Here is a 21,832-nt window from a genome sequence, read left to right as displayed (position 1 = left end):
ACTCTGCCTATGTCTCACAAGCAGGCTTACCAAATGAACCGAAGGATCAATTTTATGATATTCTTCTGCAGGCTACCTCAAAGATGGGTGACAATGATCTCATTTTCGTGGCTGGGGATTTCAATGGGCATGTCAGATGGCAGTCTGGTATCTTCCATGGTGTTCATGGGGGCCATAGAATTGGTTCCTGAAACAAAGGGGGAACAAGGCTACTGGAGTTCTGTGATGCAAATAACCTATTGATCTGCAACACCAATTACAGGATGTAAGCCAGCCAGCCACCTGATAATCTATAAATCAGGTGACTGTGCTAACCAGATCGATTACATTCTCACCAGACAGTGGGATGCAAGGTTGCTCTTAAATACAAAGACCCTCCATGGTGAAGAACGTACCCACCAACACAAACTAGTCATTAATGACTTTAGATTGCAGGTCAGAAGAATGTTGAGAAGCAGACCAATCTAGAAAAGAAGGATTTTGAAGGCTTAAGGACCCTTCATATGGTCAGAGATTTAGGGACATCTTAATTGAGAAATGTGGTGAGAGAGAGGAGGACTTGTGACATAGAGGGCAACTGAGATTCCTGCAAGACAACTTGCTGAGTGCCACAGACCAAATCTGCAGCTGGTGTAAAGTCCCATCCAGGGTGACATGGTGGTGGAACTAGTGAAGAAGTTTTAGGTATGAAAGCAAGGTCTAGTATCAAAGGATCTTAGAGTTAACCTAGCAAAAACCAAAGTTTTAGTAAGTAGGAAGGCAGTCAAATTAACAAATCCTTTCATATAGATGGCCCTGCTCAATCTGTAGAAAGGCGTAGGTAGAAAGTCGATAAGATGTACCCTGTGTAAGCTATGGACACATAAAAGGTGCAGCAATATCAGAGGAAGGTTAAAAGGGAAAATAGCTTTTGTTTGTGTACGATACACAGGTACAATAAACACCAAAAATGTACAGAAAATAGACTCCATCAACAGCCACTGGGGTAAGCTAGAGGTAGTATATAGCTTCTGTTATCTAGGTAACCAAGTTAATAGTGGAGATGAATGCTCCAAGAGCATAGCTGTGAGAATAAGATTAGGCTGGGCAAAGTTCAGAGAGCTCCTACTGCTGGCAACAAAGGGCTTTTCCCTCAGAGTGAAAGGCAGATTGTGTGATGCCTGTGTGTGAACAGCTATGCTACACATCAGTGAAACATGGGCTATAAAAGCCAAGGACAGGCATAGGCTTGAAAGAAATGAACCCAATATGCTTCACTGGATGTGCAATGTCAGTGTGCATGTTCGACAGAGTGTAGCATCTTGAGAGAAAAGATGCACTGAACAAAAAGATGTGATAATATATTACATATACCATATACTAGGCGGAAACTGCTAAGGAGGTGGGGTTTCTCCGAGTATATTATTATAAGATTACTGCTATTTAGGCAAAATTTCCTGCTTTAATAATTGTACTTGACTCAATTTTAGAATCAGTTATGTTTTGAGAAGAGGTTCATAATGAAAACTTACCAATTAATGCCATTAATATTTAACAGAAAAATTGCAGTTTCTGCTATCTAAGAAAATATTTACCAGAAACATGACAATAAAAAAAAATTTTAAACTTCAACACCTAAAATTTTAAATAATTAGAAACAAAATGCTTTTTAGTCAGTGTGCAGCCAAAATGTGAATATCAATATCACACCTACTCCAAACACAGTTTATCAAATGTAGACATACAGGACACAAACTGACTTATAAGTATGACTGTAAACCTAAGTGATGAAAATCATATCATGCTACACAGGATGACTAATCTATCAGAAAGTATGAACATAAACAGCAGATACTGATAAATTGAACTACAGTAACTGTGGTTGTCCAATTTCAGGTCAACCCTCATCAAACATACCTGTGATCAAGGCATTTCACCCATAACGATCATGTCTGCTATTGTGTAGTGTATATTGGACATTAATCCAATGTGCTCTTATTTTTTTAATACAGTATGATTTGAAGATGTGGCTGCTATTTCTAAAGGATAGAGCAACCATACAGAGGCTCCCCTATTGGTTCCAATCAAGGAATAGTTGTGACAGCAAGTGTCATGTCATTTTACAGCTAGCTGCAAGACTCAGTAGTAAGATATGTTATTATTGTTGAATCTAAGTCAGCCCTGCCTAAGCAGATCTATGATTAAAAGAAAACCGTTACATTTTTTCTTTTGTATATCTATATAACAACATTGTATATTTTGTCTTTCCCTTTTTTAAGAGAGTATGGTGTGATCTGAGGAAGATTTGGTTGCTTTTTCTAGTAGACTAAGTGACTTCATTGTTTTATAAAGGTAAAATTGTTAAGGTGAGCTAAATAATGGATAACCAAGATGTATCTTGCAAATGAAGATGAAGTGGTTACACAACAAACAGCTTATCATGTGGCGATCCTTCGATCTGACTCCACAAAACAATAACAAGACCTCGCTTGTTTCCGTGACAACTCGACAATTCACTTCGGATATCTTTGTGACCTCCGTGACAACTGCTGTGACAGCTACTAAAGTGTATGTGTGTGTGCATGCATGCTTGTTCTTGTCTGTGTGCCTGTGTGTGCTTGTTCTTGTCTGTGTGTGTTTGTGTGTGTGTGTGTACGCATGCTTGTTCTTGTCTGTGTGTGTTTGTATGTGTGGGTGTGCATGCTTGTCCTTGTCTGTGTGTCAGAACACACACACACACAGACAAGAACAAGCACACACAGACATGCACACACACACACACACACACACACAGACAAGAACAAGCACGCACACACACACACACACACACACACAAACAAACAAGAACAAGCACGCACACACAGACACACTTTAGTAGCTGTCACGGAGGTCCCAAAGATATCCGAAGTGAATTGTCGAGTCACGGAAACAAGTAAGGTATTGTTTTGTCGGGTCAAACCGAAGGATCGCCATAAGATCTTAGGTATATATCCATCATATAGTAAATTATAGGATGCATGTTGTATGTTGACTTCTTTGGCAAAACTGATAGATAAGCAAGCAGATTAGAAGTAATAAAATAAGGAAAATATAAAATTGAGTGAAATAAGAAGGAAATATTTTTAGGGATTGATGTTATTTAGAGAGAATGTAATTAGTTAAGTCAATATGATAAAATATGTATTGCGGGGGAGTATAGTATTATAAACTTGATTAATAATTTGTTGGCATGGAGAGGGATAGGCTCAGATGAGCTAGTGTCCTAGATACACTGCATAAACATAGTTTTCAATGGTACACCAACAGCTAACAGATACATGACACTAATAATTAAGTTAAAGAAAATAACATTGGATATAACCAGAAAATGTTTGTATATTTGTCTGTTATAGTTTTCAGTCACTTTCAACGTACATATTCTGTACTTATTTTAAAAGAGAAGCTATAGAATATCAAATTAACATTTTATATGGTTCAGTGCATTTCTAACTGGAGTATTACAGAAACTAGCATAATGTATCTGTGTCAATATGTCAGAGTGGTCTCTACAAGTTCCATTACCATCAGCTATTCTTCTCATACAATCTTGTTCAACAAGTTGACAAGCTGTTATTGTTTAGTCTCACATCAACACTGATCAAGCAGAGCATTCCAGCTGACCCACACATTTTTATATTCAGGCATAATGTAGCCAAGACTAAATGATCTAATGTGTTCTTCACTTATTAAGATGATAGGAATTGATTCTGAGAAAGATTTGGCAGCTATAACAGGTGGAGTGACCATACAGAAGCTCTCAATCTTAGCTCTTATTAACTAGTTATAATCCACAGAACACTGATATCGTCCCTATTGCCTTTTAAGAAACCAGATCAACAATATAAATCCAGAATAGGTTCAGGTATGGCTTGGTTTTGGGTTCAGTCCTACTGTTTAACACCTTGGGCAAGTGTCTTCTACTAGGGTCTCAAGCTGACCAAAACCTTGTGAGTAGATTTGTTAGATGGAAACCAAAAGTAGCCTGTCATATATGTGTGTGGGTATGCTTGTGTGTATATCATGTGATGATTGTAAATGAGCATCACTGTCATACAAGCAGTCATTCATTTCCAATATTCTGCTATAACATGTCTGGTGATGGGGAAATATTACTTTGTTTGGAAACAGGAAAGGGTTGGTAACAGGAAAAACATCAGGCTGTTGAAAAACTGCCTTAACAAATTCTGGCTGACCCATGCTAATATGGAAAAGTGGATGTTAAATGATGATAATGATGATGAAGAGAAGAAAATAAAATAGTAATCTTTACATAACTTTCATTGGTAGAAAATGGTACTAAGCTAATACAGGTATACTATATGTTATCAAGATAGTGAAGATAACAATGTCCTGTACCTACATATAAGGGAGTTGATAAATCCCACAAAGTTGTACTATTGGCTGAGGAATTAACAGGATTCATTTTTCACTGGCTCTGCAACAATCTCTATCAAAAATTTTTGTTTCACAACAGCCTAATCTAGCTAAAAAATAAGAGCTGCTGGGAAGTATAGCTTGCTGATATAAGCAACAACATCTATCTATCTATATATATATGTATATATAAAATACTTTGTATCTCTGTCTGTTCCCAATACATTCTCAAACTAAACTCTGCTTGCGAAGACCTGTCGAGGCAAGTGAAACCGAAATTGAAATCAAATTCGATCACTGGCATCCATCCTAGTAGAACACTAAGAGCACCATCCGAGCGTGATGTTGCCAGAGCAGCTGATTGGCTTCTGTGCCAGTGGCACATAAAAAGCACCATTCAAGCATGATCATATATATATATATATATATATATATATATAAAATGTTGTTTACATTTAAACACAAGAGAAAACTGCCTTCAACAGGCAGTTTTTAAATGTTAGAAGAATTAGTCAAAATGACCAAAAACACATTTAAGAGCAATCTTCAAAAGGAATGAAAAATAAAAACTTTTACCGTGTTATTGTAATCCGGTCAGACCTTGGTTTCAAAATTTTTTTAGCAAATAAAATAATTTGCTAGGCAAATTTCTCATCAGTGACTGCACCATAACACTAACATATAATTAAGAGATGAATAACAGGTGTCTCATCATTATACATTATAATTTTTCTTTAAAAGATTAGTTTGGCATTTTTTACCTAATAGCGAATGAAACTGTGCTTGCATGGTGAATTTGAAAATTTATAATGTATAAGGATGAGACAAGTGTTATTCGTCTCTTAATTATATGTTAGTGTTATGGCGTGGTTGCTGATGAGAAATTTGCCTAGTAAATTACTTTATTTGCAAAAAAAATTTTGAAACCAAGGTCTGACTGGAGGGGTTACAGAGGAGAGCTAGGAAGAAGGGGAGATAATAAAGTAGTGGTGATCCCAAAACAAAGGTGCATATGTGTACAAGACAGCATGTATGTGCGTGTGCGTGTATGTGTAGTTGTGTGGATGGTGGGGATGGGAAGTGATCAGTGCTTGTGTGTGCTTGGTGATGTGATGTGGTGTTGTGTGGTATGGTGGTGTTAGGATGTGGGGGAGGCAAGAGTGGGGAAAGCAAGGGTAGGGTGTGGATTAGGCTGAGGGTGGGTATGTGGGTTAGACTGAGGGTGGGGATAGAGGTGGGGTATGTGGGAGTGAGTGTAAGGGATGGGGTGGGGTGGGATATGTGGGAGTGGATGTAAGGGATGGGTAAGCCGTGTGAGTGGATTTCGTACACAGAAACTGAAAAAAGACTATCAGGAATATGTATAGATTTGTTTGTGTGTGTCTGTGTTCATACCCCCACCATCACTTGACAACCAATGTTGCTGTGTTTATGTCCCTATAACTTAGTGGTTTGGCAAAAAACACTGATAGAACAAGTACTAGGCTTACAAAGAATAAATCCTGGGGACGATTTGTTTGACTAAAGACGGTGCTACAGCATGGCTGCAGTCACATGACTGAAACATGTAAAACAATAACAAACTATTCCATTTTAATCCTGAGCAATGGTGTTTCACCAACTTGTAGTGCTGTTATAATGTAATTGTCTTGTGGATCACTACATAAACATGGATTGTTCAGTGATGCTTCAACAGGTCAATAGACTAGACTATAGGTAATGACTTTAGTGGGTGAAACAATAGCAGAAGATTACTAATGGTAGTAGTATGATCTTTCGAATGTTGGACCTCACGGAGGCGATGACAAGTGACTGAGGCCTTTGGCAATGCTGTACTTATGAAACCAAGTGCCAATGTTGTTTGCTGGTTGCACATAAAAGCACCCATTGCACTCTTGAAGTGGTTGGTGTTAGGAAGGGCATCCAGTTGTAAAAAACCATACAAAATCAGATTGGAACCTGGTGCAGCTCCCTGGCTTACTAGTCCCAGTCAAACCATCCAATCCATACCAGCATGGAAAGTGGATGTTAAATAATGCTGATGAAGACAATAAATTTCATGCTAGCTAAGTGAGCGAATGAGAAAATTTTTTTATGTATTTAAGGGTCTAAATACATTAAAGTTTAATTATACACTCCATGTATGTAGAAATGAAATAACTAAATAGACAAGATATTGGGCAATCAGTTTAGCTAAATGCAGGAAATTTGACACCAAATTTTCATAGTGTCTCTCATTTTCTTAATGTTATGAACCATTAAGCTCAGTTCATTATGATCCATTTAGGATCAGATTTCTTTATTTATACATTTTTCTTGTCAAACTTACTTCCATTACTTTTCCCAATAACTTCCTTTTTCTTCTTAGTCAGTACATGATTATAATTTTAAATAGAAAAAAAATACAAGTTATAGCATACAAACAAAAGAATTATATATATGAAAAAGATAAGACGATGGATATCTGACTGGCAGACAGCAGACATAATTAGAGAAATTTCAACCTTACATTACAAAGGAATTTAATTTCTGCAAATGTATGACACAGGTAGTTAGTAATGTAACCATGACAACAGTATATTGCTTGTACATTTCAGGCCTACTTATTGTATTCATTCAATTTAAACTGCCACCACAACCATGGACTTCAAAGTCCATTTGAAGCAGGATTTATTGATATACAGCCTGTTAATCATCAACCCAATCTTCTCGCTTTTCCTACATACATTTTGTCCATTTTGCCTCTTTATTTATAAATGAGCCTCTGCATAATCACTCATCCTATCAAATCTCCGCCAATTGTATTCAAATATCCTTAAAATGGATGAAAATATTGTAACAATAGTATTTATACATTAGTAAAAATAATATTTCAATAGATTGTGTAGCAATACAATTTGCACAGAAAAAGGGGAGTAAAAATTTTGAACATTACACAAAAATTTATCATATCAGTTAAATTTCTACAAGACTGCAAGTACTCTATAGATGCAGTGTTAAATGATGTTAGCAAAAGAATAAAAAATAATCCAGCAAGGGAATTTACAGCCTCCTGGCAACTTGATTCTGTTCAAATCTCCATCTGACCACATGTTTTAAATCCAAACTCTCAGGAGAGCCTACCTCACAATACAAAAACAATGGATATCACTAAAAGCATCTATTTAAATTGGTTGCTTCAGTGACACAGATTGCAAAAAGTAGACTTGACAAGATGTACCAGAGAGAGCCTTTATATGGTTACTCAATCACTTTAAACAGCAGTTAGCTTCCCTTATATTATACTCTACCATCTTGAAAAAAATTAGGGATACTGGTAATGTAATTCTTAGATACAGTGTGTCTGAGTAAAAGATGGGTGTGTCATAACTGTAACATCTTGAACATAAGTCTACCAGATCAGTGCAAACCAATAGATAAATAACAATAATGTATGTTTTTTAATATAATTTTTGTTTGATAAAGCCAGAAGACAAGTAACATCTATAACCCCTTTTCAAGGCCTCCAACAGGAAGAAGGGAGGAAGTTATTCACATTCTTCTCGGAATAGAAACCTAACCCAAATACTTGCAACAGAATGGACACTACAAGTGTGGCTGTATGGATTTGGAAGATGGAAACTGAAAGAAACCCCATTGTGTGTGAGTGTTTGTGTGTGTGTATGTGTGTTTGTGTTTCCTAATCTTGACATCACATTATGTTATAAAAAAAGCATAACAGAAGATTCATTCATTTCTAATATTCTATGAAAACATGTCTGGTCATGGGAAAAAATTACCTTGCTTGGAAACAGATATGGGTTGGTGACAGGAAGGGAATCCAGCAATTGAAAAGTGCTTCAATAATCTGTCTGACCAATGCAAACATGGAAAAGTGGATGTTAAAATGATGAAAGTTTCAAAGACACATGAGCACCAATATTTACAGGACACTATGACTAATTACAGTTAGTAAAGCTGAACGATTTTCTAACAATCCTCTTTCAGAGCAGAACAGGATGGTGTAACACTTTTGCCCAGATGTGAGGGTTAGCAAGGCTTGGCATAGCATTGTAAATAGCCTGGACAAATAATCAAAAATGATACAGGCATGCATGTTGTTTGGCCAAATAATACAGTGCTGCCTCAGACTCTCCCACTTCATCCATGCTTTCTGCTGCCTTAACCCCAAAATTCTTATGGCCTTTCAGTCATATGGACTTCATATACTTTTGAAAGGCCCAGGTTGGCAATTCTCAGGACAAGTAGAAACATCATCTCATTCAAGAAGGTCTGAGGAAGCATAGAGGAAGAATGAATGATGAGAATCATGTGTGTGTGTGTGTGGTGGTGGTGGTGGGGGGTTTGAAAAGATTAATGATAAATTAATCTAATGTTTTCCTCCCCACATAAGTACGTTCAATACTTTAAATATGTACACTTACTTTTCAATTTCTTTTTCTACATGTATTTTTCAAATTGTTGGATCAGGCGATGAAAGTTACAGAGAGGATCATAGCCCAACTAATTATGAAGTGAGTTAGTCTAGATGAGATGCAATTTCGTTTTGTGCCAGGGAGAAGTACCACTGACGCTATATTTCTGGTAAGGCAGTTGCAGAAGTACCCAGCCAAAAATAAACCTCTGTATTTGACTTTTGCTGACATAAAGAAAGCCTTTGACAGGGTTCCGTGCTCCCTTATCTGGTAGTCAATGTGGAAACTAAGGATAAAGGAGTGGTTGGTGAGAGCTGTACAAGCTATGTACAGGGATGCTGTCATTAAAGTGAGGGTTGGCAACAAGTATAGCAATGAATTCAGGGTATAAATGGGGGTACACTAAGGATGAGTCCTCAGACCTCCCAGGGGATAAGTAGGGGTACATCAAGGATGAGTCCTCAGACAGAGGAATTTAAGTCAAACTGCAGGTAGATGGCCCTGCTCAATATGTAGAAAAAGTGTAGGTATAAACTCCATAAAATCCATGTGGTGCAAGCTATGGACACATAAGAGGTGCAGCAATATAAGAGGAAGTTTAACAGGGAAAATACTCTTTGTGTGTGGCAGATGTACAGGTACAATAAACACTAGAAATGTACAGAAAATAGACTCTATCAAATGCCAGGGTGATACCTAGAAATAGTTGATAACTCCCATTATCTAGGTGACCAAGTTAGCATTGGAGGTGGATGCTCTGAGAGTGTAGCTGCTAGAATAAGAATAGGCTGGGCAAAGTTCAGAGATCTACTTCTTTTGATAACAAAGAGCCTCTCTCTTAGAATGAAAAGCAGACTGTATAATGACTGTGTGCAAACACAGCATCCACGCTCCATGGCAGTGCAATGTGGGCTGTGACCACAGAGGACATGCAAAGGCTTGAAACAAATGAAGCCAGTATGCTTTGCTGGATTGCCATGACAGTGTGCATGTGCAACAGAGTGTAAGTGTCTTGCGTGTTGATAATGCCTTGAAAACTGGGCACAAGAGGCATCAGATGTGATGTGCAAGAGAGACGAATATGCTGGTATTGTCAAGCGACATGTATGGATGAGGACAGCTGCATAAAGAGACATGGGACGAGGTGATGAAGCATAATCTTCAAATGATGGGCCTTGCGGAGGCAGTGACAAGAGACCAAGACCGTTGGCAATATGCTGTGCTTGAGAAAACTCATCAAGCCAAGTGAAATAGTATTCATGGCCATTGCTGGTGTCATGTAAATGGCACCCGTGAAATCATAATTGTGGCTGTTGTCTGTAGTATGATCTTTGAATGTTGGGCCTCACAGTGGCGAGGTGGTGAAGCAAGACCTTTGAATGCTAGGCCTCACAGAGGTGATGACAAGTGACCGAGACCTTTGGTGATATGCTGTGCTTGAGGAGACTCATCAGGCCAAGTGGAATTGTAGTCACGGCTGTTATCAGTGTCATGCCAGTGGCATGTAAAAAGCACCTATTACACCTTTGGAGTGGCTGGAATTGGGAAGGGCATCCGGCTGTAGAAACCATGCCAAATCAAATTAGAACCTGGTGCAGCTCTCAAGCTTACCTGTTCCAGTTAAACCATCTGACCCATGCCAGCTTGGAAAGCGAACATTAGCTGATGATAATTTTTTATTTTAATATTACATTTTATTGCAATATCTCAGTATGTGTAAATCATTCCAACCTCAGTATTTAAGTTTTTTCCCCCTTCATATCAGTTACGAAGTTTTGGAAGCATATTTGTAAAATAAATAAAATGTTTTGACATTCAAACCCTGTGAATGTATTTAAAACAAAGACTTCAGGATATAAGTAACATTAGTAATATATAACTAAAAGGCAAATAATGTCTGCTATCATAAAGAAAAAGCTAGTTGTTTATTTAGCTTCAGATTGGCTCTAATCAAGCAAACCTATATATAACCATCCCAAATATAACCATCAAGGATTTTTTTTTCTATAGTCAGGATTAAATTATACAATAAACTTTTCTTTTAAGACAGCAGTATCTGGTATCTGAAAGAGTTATTAGCTACCTCCAGTGGGTTGATTAACAGCTTAGAGACTTCCTTTATTGAGTCAGAAAAGGTTTCTGCATTTATTAAGTTTGTCTCTAAAAGATAAACCCAATAAACTAAATGAATAAAAACAAAATGGAATGTTATTGTAAATTTAGTCTACAGAAAACTTAAGAAACAATTTGGAATTTCTATCAAAGGGTGTGCTCTGGTACTGAGTGAAAGAAACATCACTACCAGAACACACCCTCTATAGAGTACACCTTTTATAATACAACTATGCAAGTATCAAAGTAGTAAATAGTAAACACTAGTTTTTACTGACCACACTGTATAACATTAACTACTAACAATTTATATCATGCAATGAAACAGTGTGGACAACATAAGCCCAGATGAGACAGAAGAGTAGTACAGCCATTGTGGTGAGTTTTGGATTGTTTTCAAGGGTTTTATGAGCTATTTCCATGCCACTGGCATCTGATCAATCACTAAAATTACAAACCAATGAGGGAATCACTAAATGTCTGCCCAACCTGGTAGAAATAGCAGTAGATTTTTTTCATACCATACCCTAATGTTTTAAAAAAGAAAAAGACATTCATCAGTGACATTTTAATATGTCAAAAGATAGTCACAGCTAGAATACATTTGGTCCAAGATTTTCTCAATTGGAGCTGAGCTAATGGTAAATGATAACTAGAACATTTAACAGTATATCAGATGTAAGAATATTTATTTATTCCATCTACTGGTGCAATAATTAGTCAATTACTTCAACTTATATTATCTTAAGTATGCATAAATATGTGATTAGTGATATTGATCTTTTATTAAAAAATCTGGTACTTATTTCTGATATGCAAGTAAACTGACAAAAATAAAATCTACACAGCAACAAAACGAACTGGTAATCCAATACCTAATCCATTCAACCATCTCACTTCGATGTGCCACAGTTTGTTAACGGTAACTAACACAGGACCACAGTGTTATTCCAGTTTTGTCTCAGTCAGCTCACTGAATACTGTTGTTTAACACAGAAGATGTAAGCAACCAAAGTGTTTGGTTGTGACACATGAACTCACTGAGGCAATGTTAATCTCAGAAAATAATATTCTTAGAGCAAATGTCACTTGATTTGAAAAATATGAAGAACCCATAACAAAAAAAAACTTTCAATAATAGAAAAGAAAACAAATTAGTTATATAATATGACAATGCCAATAATGGAAGAAATAAAAGCAATGAAGATAATATATGCAGCAACAAGTGTGATGAGACCAATGAAATCTGACATTCTCCTCAGGAACTGAAGAACAACACTTCAAGTGTTAAGCAACTCTTATTCGAAACATTAATTAATTTGGAGTTTCATATTTGTTTAACTATTTGTAATGAGATATATAAATAAATCCAAAAACAGTTTGGTCAGCAAGTAAAAGTTAAATAAGGTTAGGAGGAATTTACCCATAAGTAGACTGTTACATAAACTTATGTATATTCCTCATCTTAAATAACAACAGCATTTATATTAACAGTTCTTGTATATTTAGGTTGAAATGTCCCAGGCCAATGGTGGTAATCTTTTTGAAATGATGACAGATGCTAGTGAAAACAAAAACAACAAAACCATGAAATCAACTGTTGCTGAGTGAATATGATTAATTACAGCCAAGCTGTTGAAAATAACCACCTATATAATTGGGTCATAATTATAGATAACTTGCAATGAGAACTGAATCATAGCTAGCACTCATTTTAGTTATTTTTATCAATGCCAATTCCATAAATAAAGATTGTAAATGGAAATTACTCATTTAAAGGAGTAAATACCTGTTAAATGTACCAAATGACAATAAGTAATAAGGAGTCTAATAGCCTACTGAGTCATAAGGGCTGCTCTTGAAGACTTTGTATTCAGTATAGTGTATCTAGGGCAAGTCAGTGAGGCAAAGTTCATTCATACCTCTCCAACCAACACTCAAAAATTTCACACAGTAAGATAAAGAAATACTTGTTAGCTATACAGAGCTCTTGCTGTTTACAGTCTGTAGGTTGATACCAAACTCGGTACTTATTCACAAAAGGTTTGATAAAGTCATTTTGAGAAGTAATTGCACTGGCTGCAAACACACAAGTATGGAATGCAAACTTTGGTTGAAATTTTATCAATTTAGCCAAATATAAGCCACATATGGTGTGCTATGTAGAGATTTACAGAAAAAAAAAGGAAAAAAAAATTAACTGCACATGAAGGAAGAGATTTGCACATGTCCAACAATCTGAGTATCGGAAGCATGAAGTGTTCAGAATTGTGAAACAATGTGTAAGGGAGCACCACAGTGCCATTGGCAAGCAGTGTATTTGGAATGAAGGCATACTCAAAGGAATCAAACAAATGGATCAGATTATGAAGGTCACAGAGAGTCATAGTCTGTGACAGAGTAGACCTAGATGAGATGTAGTTTGGCTTCATGCCCAAAAGAGGTACCACAGATGTGATCTTCCTAGTGAGGCAGCTGCAGGAGAAATATTTGGTTAAGAATAAACCACTATTTCTGGCTTTCATTGCTTTGGAGAAGGCATTTGACAGGAGACCACATGCGGTAATTTGGTGGTCACTAAGGAAGCTAGGTATAGACAAATAAATTATGGGGGCTGTGAAAACTATACAAAGATGCAGTAACTAAAGTGAGAATCAGCAACAATTTCAGTGACGAATTTACTGAGAAGGTAGTTCACCAAAGTTCAGTCCTCCCCTATTCATCATAGTCTGGCAGGCCATCACAGAGTGAGATTGGCCACAAGAGCTCCTATATGTTGATGATTTATTTATAGTGATTTTATTATAGTGGAATATATTGATGATAAATTTATAGTGGAAAAAGAGAGGAAATTCTAGGCATGGAAGACAAACCTTGACTCAAGAGGCTTCCAAATAAACTTAGTAAAGACTAAGTAGGAAAGACTACAGGACCTTGGTATCTTATGTGAAATGGTCTTGCTTGATAAGCAGGAAAGAAGTAGGTATAAACTCCAAAAGCTGTACCCAATGTAAGCTAAGGATACATGAGAGGTGTAGTAGAATTACAGGCTAACAGAGAAAGCAAACTTATTATGTGTCATCCTCTGGAGCAGTACATACTATGAGCACACTGGAAATAAATTCACTTGAATACCTGAATGACATGTGAAAAGAAATCAATAACTTTGGTTACCCAGGAGACATAATTAACAGGGGAGATGGTTGCTCCAAAAGTACTGTAGCAAGGCTAAGAACAGGATGAAATAAGTTCAGGGAGCTTTTACCACAGCTGGTAATAAAGGTCTTTTCCCTCAGAGTGAAGAACAGATTGTAAAACACTTATGTTCAAACTGTGATGCTGCATTGTAGTGTGACATACGCCTTGAATGCAGAGGACTTGAGAAGATTGGAAAGAAATGAGGTGAGTATATTCCATTGGATGTACAATGTAAGTGTGCATGAACGATATAGTATGAATGTGCCAAAAGAAAAACTGGGCATAATAAGTATCAAATGTAGTATGCCAGAAAAAGACTGCGCTGGTATGGACATGTGATTCATATAGCTGATGATAGCTATATAAAGAAGTATTGATTTCAATGTGGATGGAGTTTGTAGAAGAGAGAGAGAGAGAGAGAGACCCTAGAAGACATGAGGCAAATTGGTGAAGGCTAATCTCAGGATCTTGAACCTCATGGAGGAGATAGCAAAGAGTTTGGATGGCTGATGATAGATAGTTCTTGAGAAGACCTGTCCAACTCAGTCAAACTAAGTTCTAGAAGAGCTCTGTGTGTGTGTGTGTGTGGTGTGTGTGTGTGTGTGTGTGTGTGCATTTCCATATCATTTTCATCACTACTTTTAATAGCATTGGTTAATACTTGGGGTATGTAGGCACTCCCTCAAAACCCGTGCTAAATTGATATCAAGTTTGCATTGCACATTGATGTAACTCATTTCTCTTCACTCCTGCATGTATTTTGACTTAACAGGTCAAGTTTCACTGGCACACAGTATCACACACACTCGTCAACAACCAGCAGTTCCTGAATCTCATTCCAGTCATTTTAGATTCTAGAAATTATGCTATTTTCTCCACAAATTGCAGTGCTAATAGCATTTTTTTGGTTACTTAATTACTTCTTGAAGTAAATAAATTCGTCAAATTCAAGATTTTCAATCTTCAGATGATTGCACTATTTATTATATAACTTATATTTTAGTTCCAAATCAGTGTACAAGTATACTGCATCATTTGTGCACCCACTATTTCTATTTTGTAACTCACTTCTATGTACATCTGTAATGAACTGCTTTAACAATGGAGTTAAAAAATGTGGGTTTGGAGATATATACTGAGCTTTAGTGAACTCTAACAAATAACTTACTATTTAATCTATCATCATCATCATTTAGCATCTGTTGTCCATGCTGACATGGGTCAGATGGTTTGACCGGGGTTGGCAAGCCGGAAGGCTGCACCAGACTCCAGTCTCATTTGAAATGGCTTCTATGGCTGGATGCCCTTCCTAATGCCAACCATCCCGAGAGTGTAATGGGTGCTTTTACGTGCCACTGGCATGGGTGTCATTTACATGACATGGTATCTGTCACAACTGCAATTTTACTTGACTTGATGGGTCTTCTTCTCAAGGACAACATAATGCCAAAGGTCTAGGTCATTGCCTCCATGAGACCCAACATTCGAAAGGAACTTTTCATGTGCCACCAGCATCAGCCACTTTGCTTCTGTGAGGCTTAAAGCTTGAAAGATGCTCTTTATGTGCCACTAGCACGGGTACCAGTTATGTAACACCAGCATCAGCCACAACTACGATTTCACTTGGCTTAATGGGTCTTCTCAAGCACAGCATATCGCCAAAGATCTTGGTCACTAGTCATTGCCTCTGTGAGGCCCAAAGTTTGAAGATCATGCTTCAACACCTCCTCTTACGTCTTTTTGAATCTACCTCTATCACAGGTTCCCTCCATAGTTAGAGATTGGCACTCTTTGCACAGCTGTCCTCGTCCATACACATCACATGGTTGTTAAACCTGATAGAAATAGTAGTCAAATCACCTTTAAATCACATCGTACTATCTTAGGGGGGGGGGGGGTACACTGGATAATGTAGCCCAATATACTTCTAAAAAGATATGATGGCTATAGTGGGAAGGTAGTTAATGATAGATCTACTCAATCAGTTTATCTGAGGTTAAAATGGAAAGGTTCAGTTTATTTGTCACCAAGTAGTATATTTGTCTTTCTTGAGCTGATGACAAATGAGGACTAAACCATTGAAACTTGGATCTCTCTATCTCTCTCTCACACACAATCAGATTGGTTAGCCAGTATAATATTTAGTAAAACTTGTCTATAAATACTTTTTCTCCTCTGAAGACAAGTATACACCTACATCATTTTAGACACTACTGACATGCAGGCTCATCTGGACACAGTGTCACAAGTCTAAGCTCATTGTGCATCAGCATGACACAATGAAATAGAATAAAATTAAGATTACATAAAGTATGATTTAACTGGTGAAATTCTCTTAAGCAAGAATTCTTTTTCAATGGGAATGATCTGCAGCAAAGAAGTGTGGTATTATAATTTTAATTAGCCATCAAATATCCAGAATTGTTATTCACCCTAGCCCTGTGTTTGCATGGGTTGGATGACCTGTTCATCATTGATATTTAATGACAGGTCAGCTCTGATCAAGCAAACTCACAATCAAAACATGTTCCAATGGTAACCATGCCATCTTTTCTGTTAGTCAGGCTTTGTGTAGTAACTATGACTACTACATAATCTAATCTATCCTTACTTTCATAAAACAGTATAGTTGTTTTGAAGGATATCTGGTAGTTATTTCTAGCAGGTTGACTGACTGCACTGAGGCACCCTCATTAACTTGTGGATTGATGTTATGCTTTGTAAGGTTTTCATTTTATTTTATTGCTAGATGATAATGCTTTCGTCAATAAGTGTGATTGATTTGAGTTCATGTATATGCTGTGCTGAATCAATAAAGCAAATGACAATGATCTTGACTCAGATATTATAAATATTGCAATGTATGTGAACATGTATACATATCCTTTTACTGGTTTCAACCACTGGACTTGTGCTGGGGCACCATATTCATGGTGTTTAGGTGATCATATCAACGTCAGAACTGTTTCAGTCAAGTACTTATTTTATAGATTTCTATTTACAAAACTTTAAAGTTAGAGAACATAGTGGGATACAACATAAAAACAGACACAGATACACTCACATTATGTATATGTGTGAAATTTCTACCAAATTCTACTCACAAAGTAATGGTCACCTGAGGCTCGAGTAGAACACACACCTGCCCAATGTACATATTCAAACATTACTATTTTTAATTATCACAGAAAATGAAATTTGAATAGTATCTAATTAAAGGAGTGGTCCTAAAATCAACTGGTAATGAAACAGTCGGTTCATTATTTGTTCTTTATATTCTATGAATTGGTTAGCATTTCTTTCAATCGCAAGGAAATCATAATGTGACAATTTCTCAGCCCTAATGTAAAGGAAGTGACAATATTTACTGCTTATAAGCCATTAAAATTATTGGCCACACGCTATATGTTTATAATGTACTGATAACTTCGAGGAGGATTCACAAAGGAACATAATATTATGTTATTAGTGGACCTGAGTTTACACTGAGTTATAAAGTTTTAACTAATCAGTAACTTTTTAAGTTTTTGTTGGGACAGACATGACGTTTCTGGCATCTTTGATAGCCTGCTTTTTCTTCAACATAGCCTATATTTTTGTATATTTGTAATCTTTATATATATATATATATATATATATATATATATTATATATATATATATATATATATATATAATATATATATATATATAGCCAGTTGTGCAGTAGCAGTTAATTTACAAAATCTAAATTTATCAATGGGTTATCCCAATGAAAAAAAAAAAAATGTCCGAGTATTATGCACAAACGAACATGCAACGTACACATCATCCGCATTCCACGATGATGCAAGGCTGTTTGGAGAGTGCAATGAAAGAGAAAGATTGATTTAGTATTTCTCTCGGCTTACTGCAACAAGAAAGAGTACATCATTTTCACTGAAAGATACTGGTGTCTACATCACATAAATATTATATTTGTTTCATGCATATTAATAGATTTCTAACCAATAATACTTGTAAAATATGTAAATCTCAATCGGGATGTAATAGGTATAAAACCATAAACATAGGTTTAATATAATACCAAAAAGGAAAGAGAAAAATCAATAACACACACACACAAAAGCTTTAGCTTAATGAACGAAACATTCATTACAAACAAACTCATCACGATTACAGAGGCTTGCTAATGTTGCTGAATCGAGACGTGTATGTAAACATAAATGTAGTGAGAGGGGTGTAGTACATAAACGAACATGTGCTTAAGAGGTGCACTACCGGAAGGGAGAGAAATGGCTTCGGTATTCCCAAACTGAATAAAAAAATCTTACGGAGATATTTTACTAGATGCGAGACATTGAAAATCGAAATCAGCTGATATTTGCCGGAAGCATAAGAATAAACAACTTCATAGCAGTATAGTATAATCTCTAAGGTGCAAAGCAAATACACATATACATAATTATAAACATAATTACACACATACATTATATATATACATATATATATGCATATCAATACATTCGTGTGTATATAGCAACCACTATACTTCTGTTAATTGTGTAGCAGTACAATTTACAATAAAATAAATTACTTTCATTATATAAGTGTAAAAAAGGTATGATTCATAACTTGAACACAAATAATCACGAAAGTAGTAGTATTTAGATCATTATGATGCCTAGACAAGTAAATTAGTGCATTCTCCAGGGACAGTAGATTTTTTTTTTCACAAGTCTTCAGAGTTACAAGATATGAAGAAATATAAATTTATGAAGCCCATGTCTTTCTTTCGAGCATTAGCAACATAAATAAAGCGGCTCCAGTTGGGAAATCGAAACCGGGTCGTTAACTCCATTTTTATCACGAAGAACATAATAAAAACACGTCGAAGTTAATAAGTGTAGCGATGATGTAGTCGAAGGGTGATCGGAATGGTGATCATGCAAGAAAAAGAAAGTAAAGTTTAAAAGGAAATTATTTTTAAAAAATGCAAAATGAAAAAAATTGATAAAAACCGTCAATATCTGTGTCAAATTCTATTGCATAGCTGGATAACCCAATAGATTCCGCCATCATGATTGCCGAGGAGACCTCTCCCAAATTAAAGAAAATGTGAAGACAAAAAAAAACGTAAAAGATATTAAAATGTATAAACAGTTAACTGGCCTAAGTCACTAGAAATTGCAGAACGAGCAGGAGCAGCCAGCCAGCCAGCCAGCTCGCCAACCAACCTGCATGTCCGCCTAGCTGTTTGTATGTCTGTCTGTCTTACCAGTCACTGACACATCTGCCAACGACCATCAAAACAAGCCGTTTCTCCATCAAAACACTTCAGTATGTTCATAGAGTAAGCAGAAGACTAAACAATCCATCATTTGGTTTCGATCACTTCACAGAACTTATCATTTTATCTCCTTTCAATATATATATATCACACCGCATGCTTGTGCGGAAAACAATAATAATTGTTATTTATCAACATCTTTGGGTTTCGCAACCCACCCAGTCAAACTTCCGCGCTTGATGAAATAAGTACTAAGCATAATTACAGTTTAGTGCTTCCCACCAACTGTTTCCTCAACTTTCTTACTAATGCGTATATTTTAAAGAATTTTTGCAGATATCTTTTTCGTGGAAGCTGGTGAAAAGAAAACTTTTTTCAATTTAATTTTCTTTTGAGTAGTAGTGATGGTGGGTCAGAAAGAAAAGATGTTCGTACCTTTTTTAACTTGTTCATGGCGCATACATCATGATATCACTGAGATAAGATGATAGAGTATCGTCCAGAATATATTTGACCTGTATTGTAGTTGACTAGTTCCTTAATGCTCTGATTACTTTCCATCTGTATAGGAAAACTCGGGAATTTTTTTTCAATGACTAATATCGATCAAGATAATACGGGTATTCTTTATGCTGTGCAACAACGACGTGCAAGTTATTGAATAAGTTAAAAGGGTATAGATTTCTTTTCCTTTCAGAATCCCAAAATGAATTGATTAAAAATATTCACTAACATTATTGTGATCTACATCCTGGAAAACGTATCTGCAAAATTTCCTTTAAAAAGAGGATTGTTAAGAAAGTTATAAGTAAACGAAGTTGGAAGTAGGATGAGGTGGGGTATAAAATGTAGAGTTATGTCTAAGATATGAGGTTGCTTCACTATAAAAAAATCTGTACCTTATTATTATTATTATTATTATTATATTGTGAGACAGTGAATTGTTAATGCCACACTCAATTATTATACACTATTTTAGTTTCGTCTCTTCGTATCCTGACTTCAAATTATTTACAACTAATAACTGCACCCACTGTGAGATATTTTCTGACTTCAAACCATCCACAGAGATAAACTTTTATCTTTCATCAAATACGACTACTAATCTGTGCCAATACAGAAAGTCATCATCATCATCATCGTTTAACGTCCGCTTTCCATGCTAGCATGGGTTGGCCGATTTGACTGAGGTCTGGCAAACCAGATGGCTGCACCAGGTTCCAATCTTGATCTGGCAGAGTTTCTAACGCCAACCACTCCGAGAGTGTAGTGGGTGCTTTTACGTGCCACCGGCACGGGGGCCAATCAGGCGGTACTGGCAACGACCTTGCTCGAATCCTTTTACACATGCCACCGGCACAGGTGCCAGTAAGGCGATGCTGGCACCTGTGCCGTGGCATGTGTTACTGATTATACAGGGTGGCCCATGAAAAAGTAACTCGGGTTTGATAGCATAGTGTCAATACAGAAATAAATTTACAAACATGGTCTTTCATTTGCAAGTGTCATCATCTAATTTTGACTGCTCGTAACTGCTATTCAGAAGCCACGTGCAGTAATTTACTCATTAGCTCTTGTCATCCACTTTTAATTGCTGTACACATGGCTTCAACATTAGACTTCTCAACACTCATTGGCATAACCTCCTGCTTATGTGAGACTACTGTGCCAATTTTTGTGTTGACTTCTTTGGTCTTTGAGTAATCCTTGTACTGAATAACTTCTGGCATTTGAACTGTAGGGTCTGTTTGTCTTGGAGAACTGTGCACTGACCCCATAGTACACCACTTCTCAACCAACATTTGTATCATTCTTTTTGTCAGTAAGTCTTTGCCTGGAAACCTGACTTCAAAAATTTCACACGTTTGCTTAGCAGAACTTGTTCTCACATATGCTTCCTCAATTTCTACTTTTTCTGCTATTGAACAAGTCATCTTGCAGAAAAGGCTAGAGGTGGCGAGTTGGCAGAAACGTTAGCATGCCGGGCGAAATGCTTAGCGGTATTTCGACTTTGCCTTTCATTCTTTCGGGGTCAATAAATTAAGTACCAATTATGCACTGGGGTCGATGTAATCAACTTAGTCCCTTTATCTGTCCTTGTTTGTCTCCTCTATGTTTAGCCCCTTGTGGGCAATAAAGAAATAAGAAAAGGCTAGAGACGTTCACTCAATGCAATCTTACAATCAACTAATGTGGTGAGGATTTGGAGAGGATAATGTAGGAAACAGTTGACTAGTATGCCATCTTGGTCCAGCAGTTACAAGCTTTTAAAATAATGCAATGACACCTGGAAACAAAAATCTGAGTGCTTTCTCCTGTGTGTAAATTTACTTCTGTATTTACACTATGCTATAGAACTAGGGCTACTTTTTTGAGCAACTAACAATAGAAATTAAGTTGGATAGGTATGAAATATAACTACTTGGGTGGTTATAGAAGTGCAAAGA

At 36.5% G+C, this 21,832-nt stretch overlaps 1 protein-coding gene across 5 annotated transcripts in view; it reads right to left on the bottom strand.

Annotated features, from left to right (window-relative positions):
* Positions 1–21,832, bottom strand: part of LOC115209283 (tumor protein D52) — a 149,542-nt gene that overhangs the window by 101,538 nt on the left and 26,172 nt on the right. Inside the window, exon 1 of one of the 5 annotated variants that reach the window (XM_036501100.1) lies at positions 19,821–19,860. The exons of 2 other annotated variants lie outside the window; for them this stretch is intronic. In XM_036501100.1, the coding sequence (XP_036356993.1) occupies positions 19,821–19,845 (25 nt within the window). In that variant the 5' untranslated portion in view covers positions 19,846–19,860. Of the gene's footprint in view, positions 1–19,116; positions 19,313–19,820; positions 19,861–21,832 lie in introns of those variants that run through there. 2 more of the 5 variants (XM_036501098.1, XM_036501101.1) reach the window with 2 other exon arrangements.

The sequence above is a fragment of the Octopus sinensis genome, linkage group LG3 (genome assembly GCF_006345805.1).
Source record: "Octopus sinensis linkage group LG3, ASM634580v1, whole genome shotgun sequence".
Taxonomy (NCBI): domain Eukaryota; kingdom Metazoa; phylum Mollusca; class Cephalopoda; order Octopoda; family Octopodidae; genus Octopus; species Octopus sinensis.
Note: the sequence above shows the minus strand (reverse complement) of the source record. Positions and strands in the feature narration are given on the sequence as shown.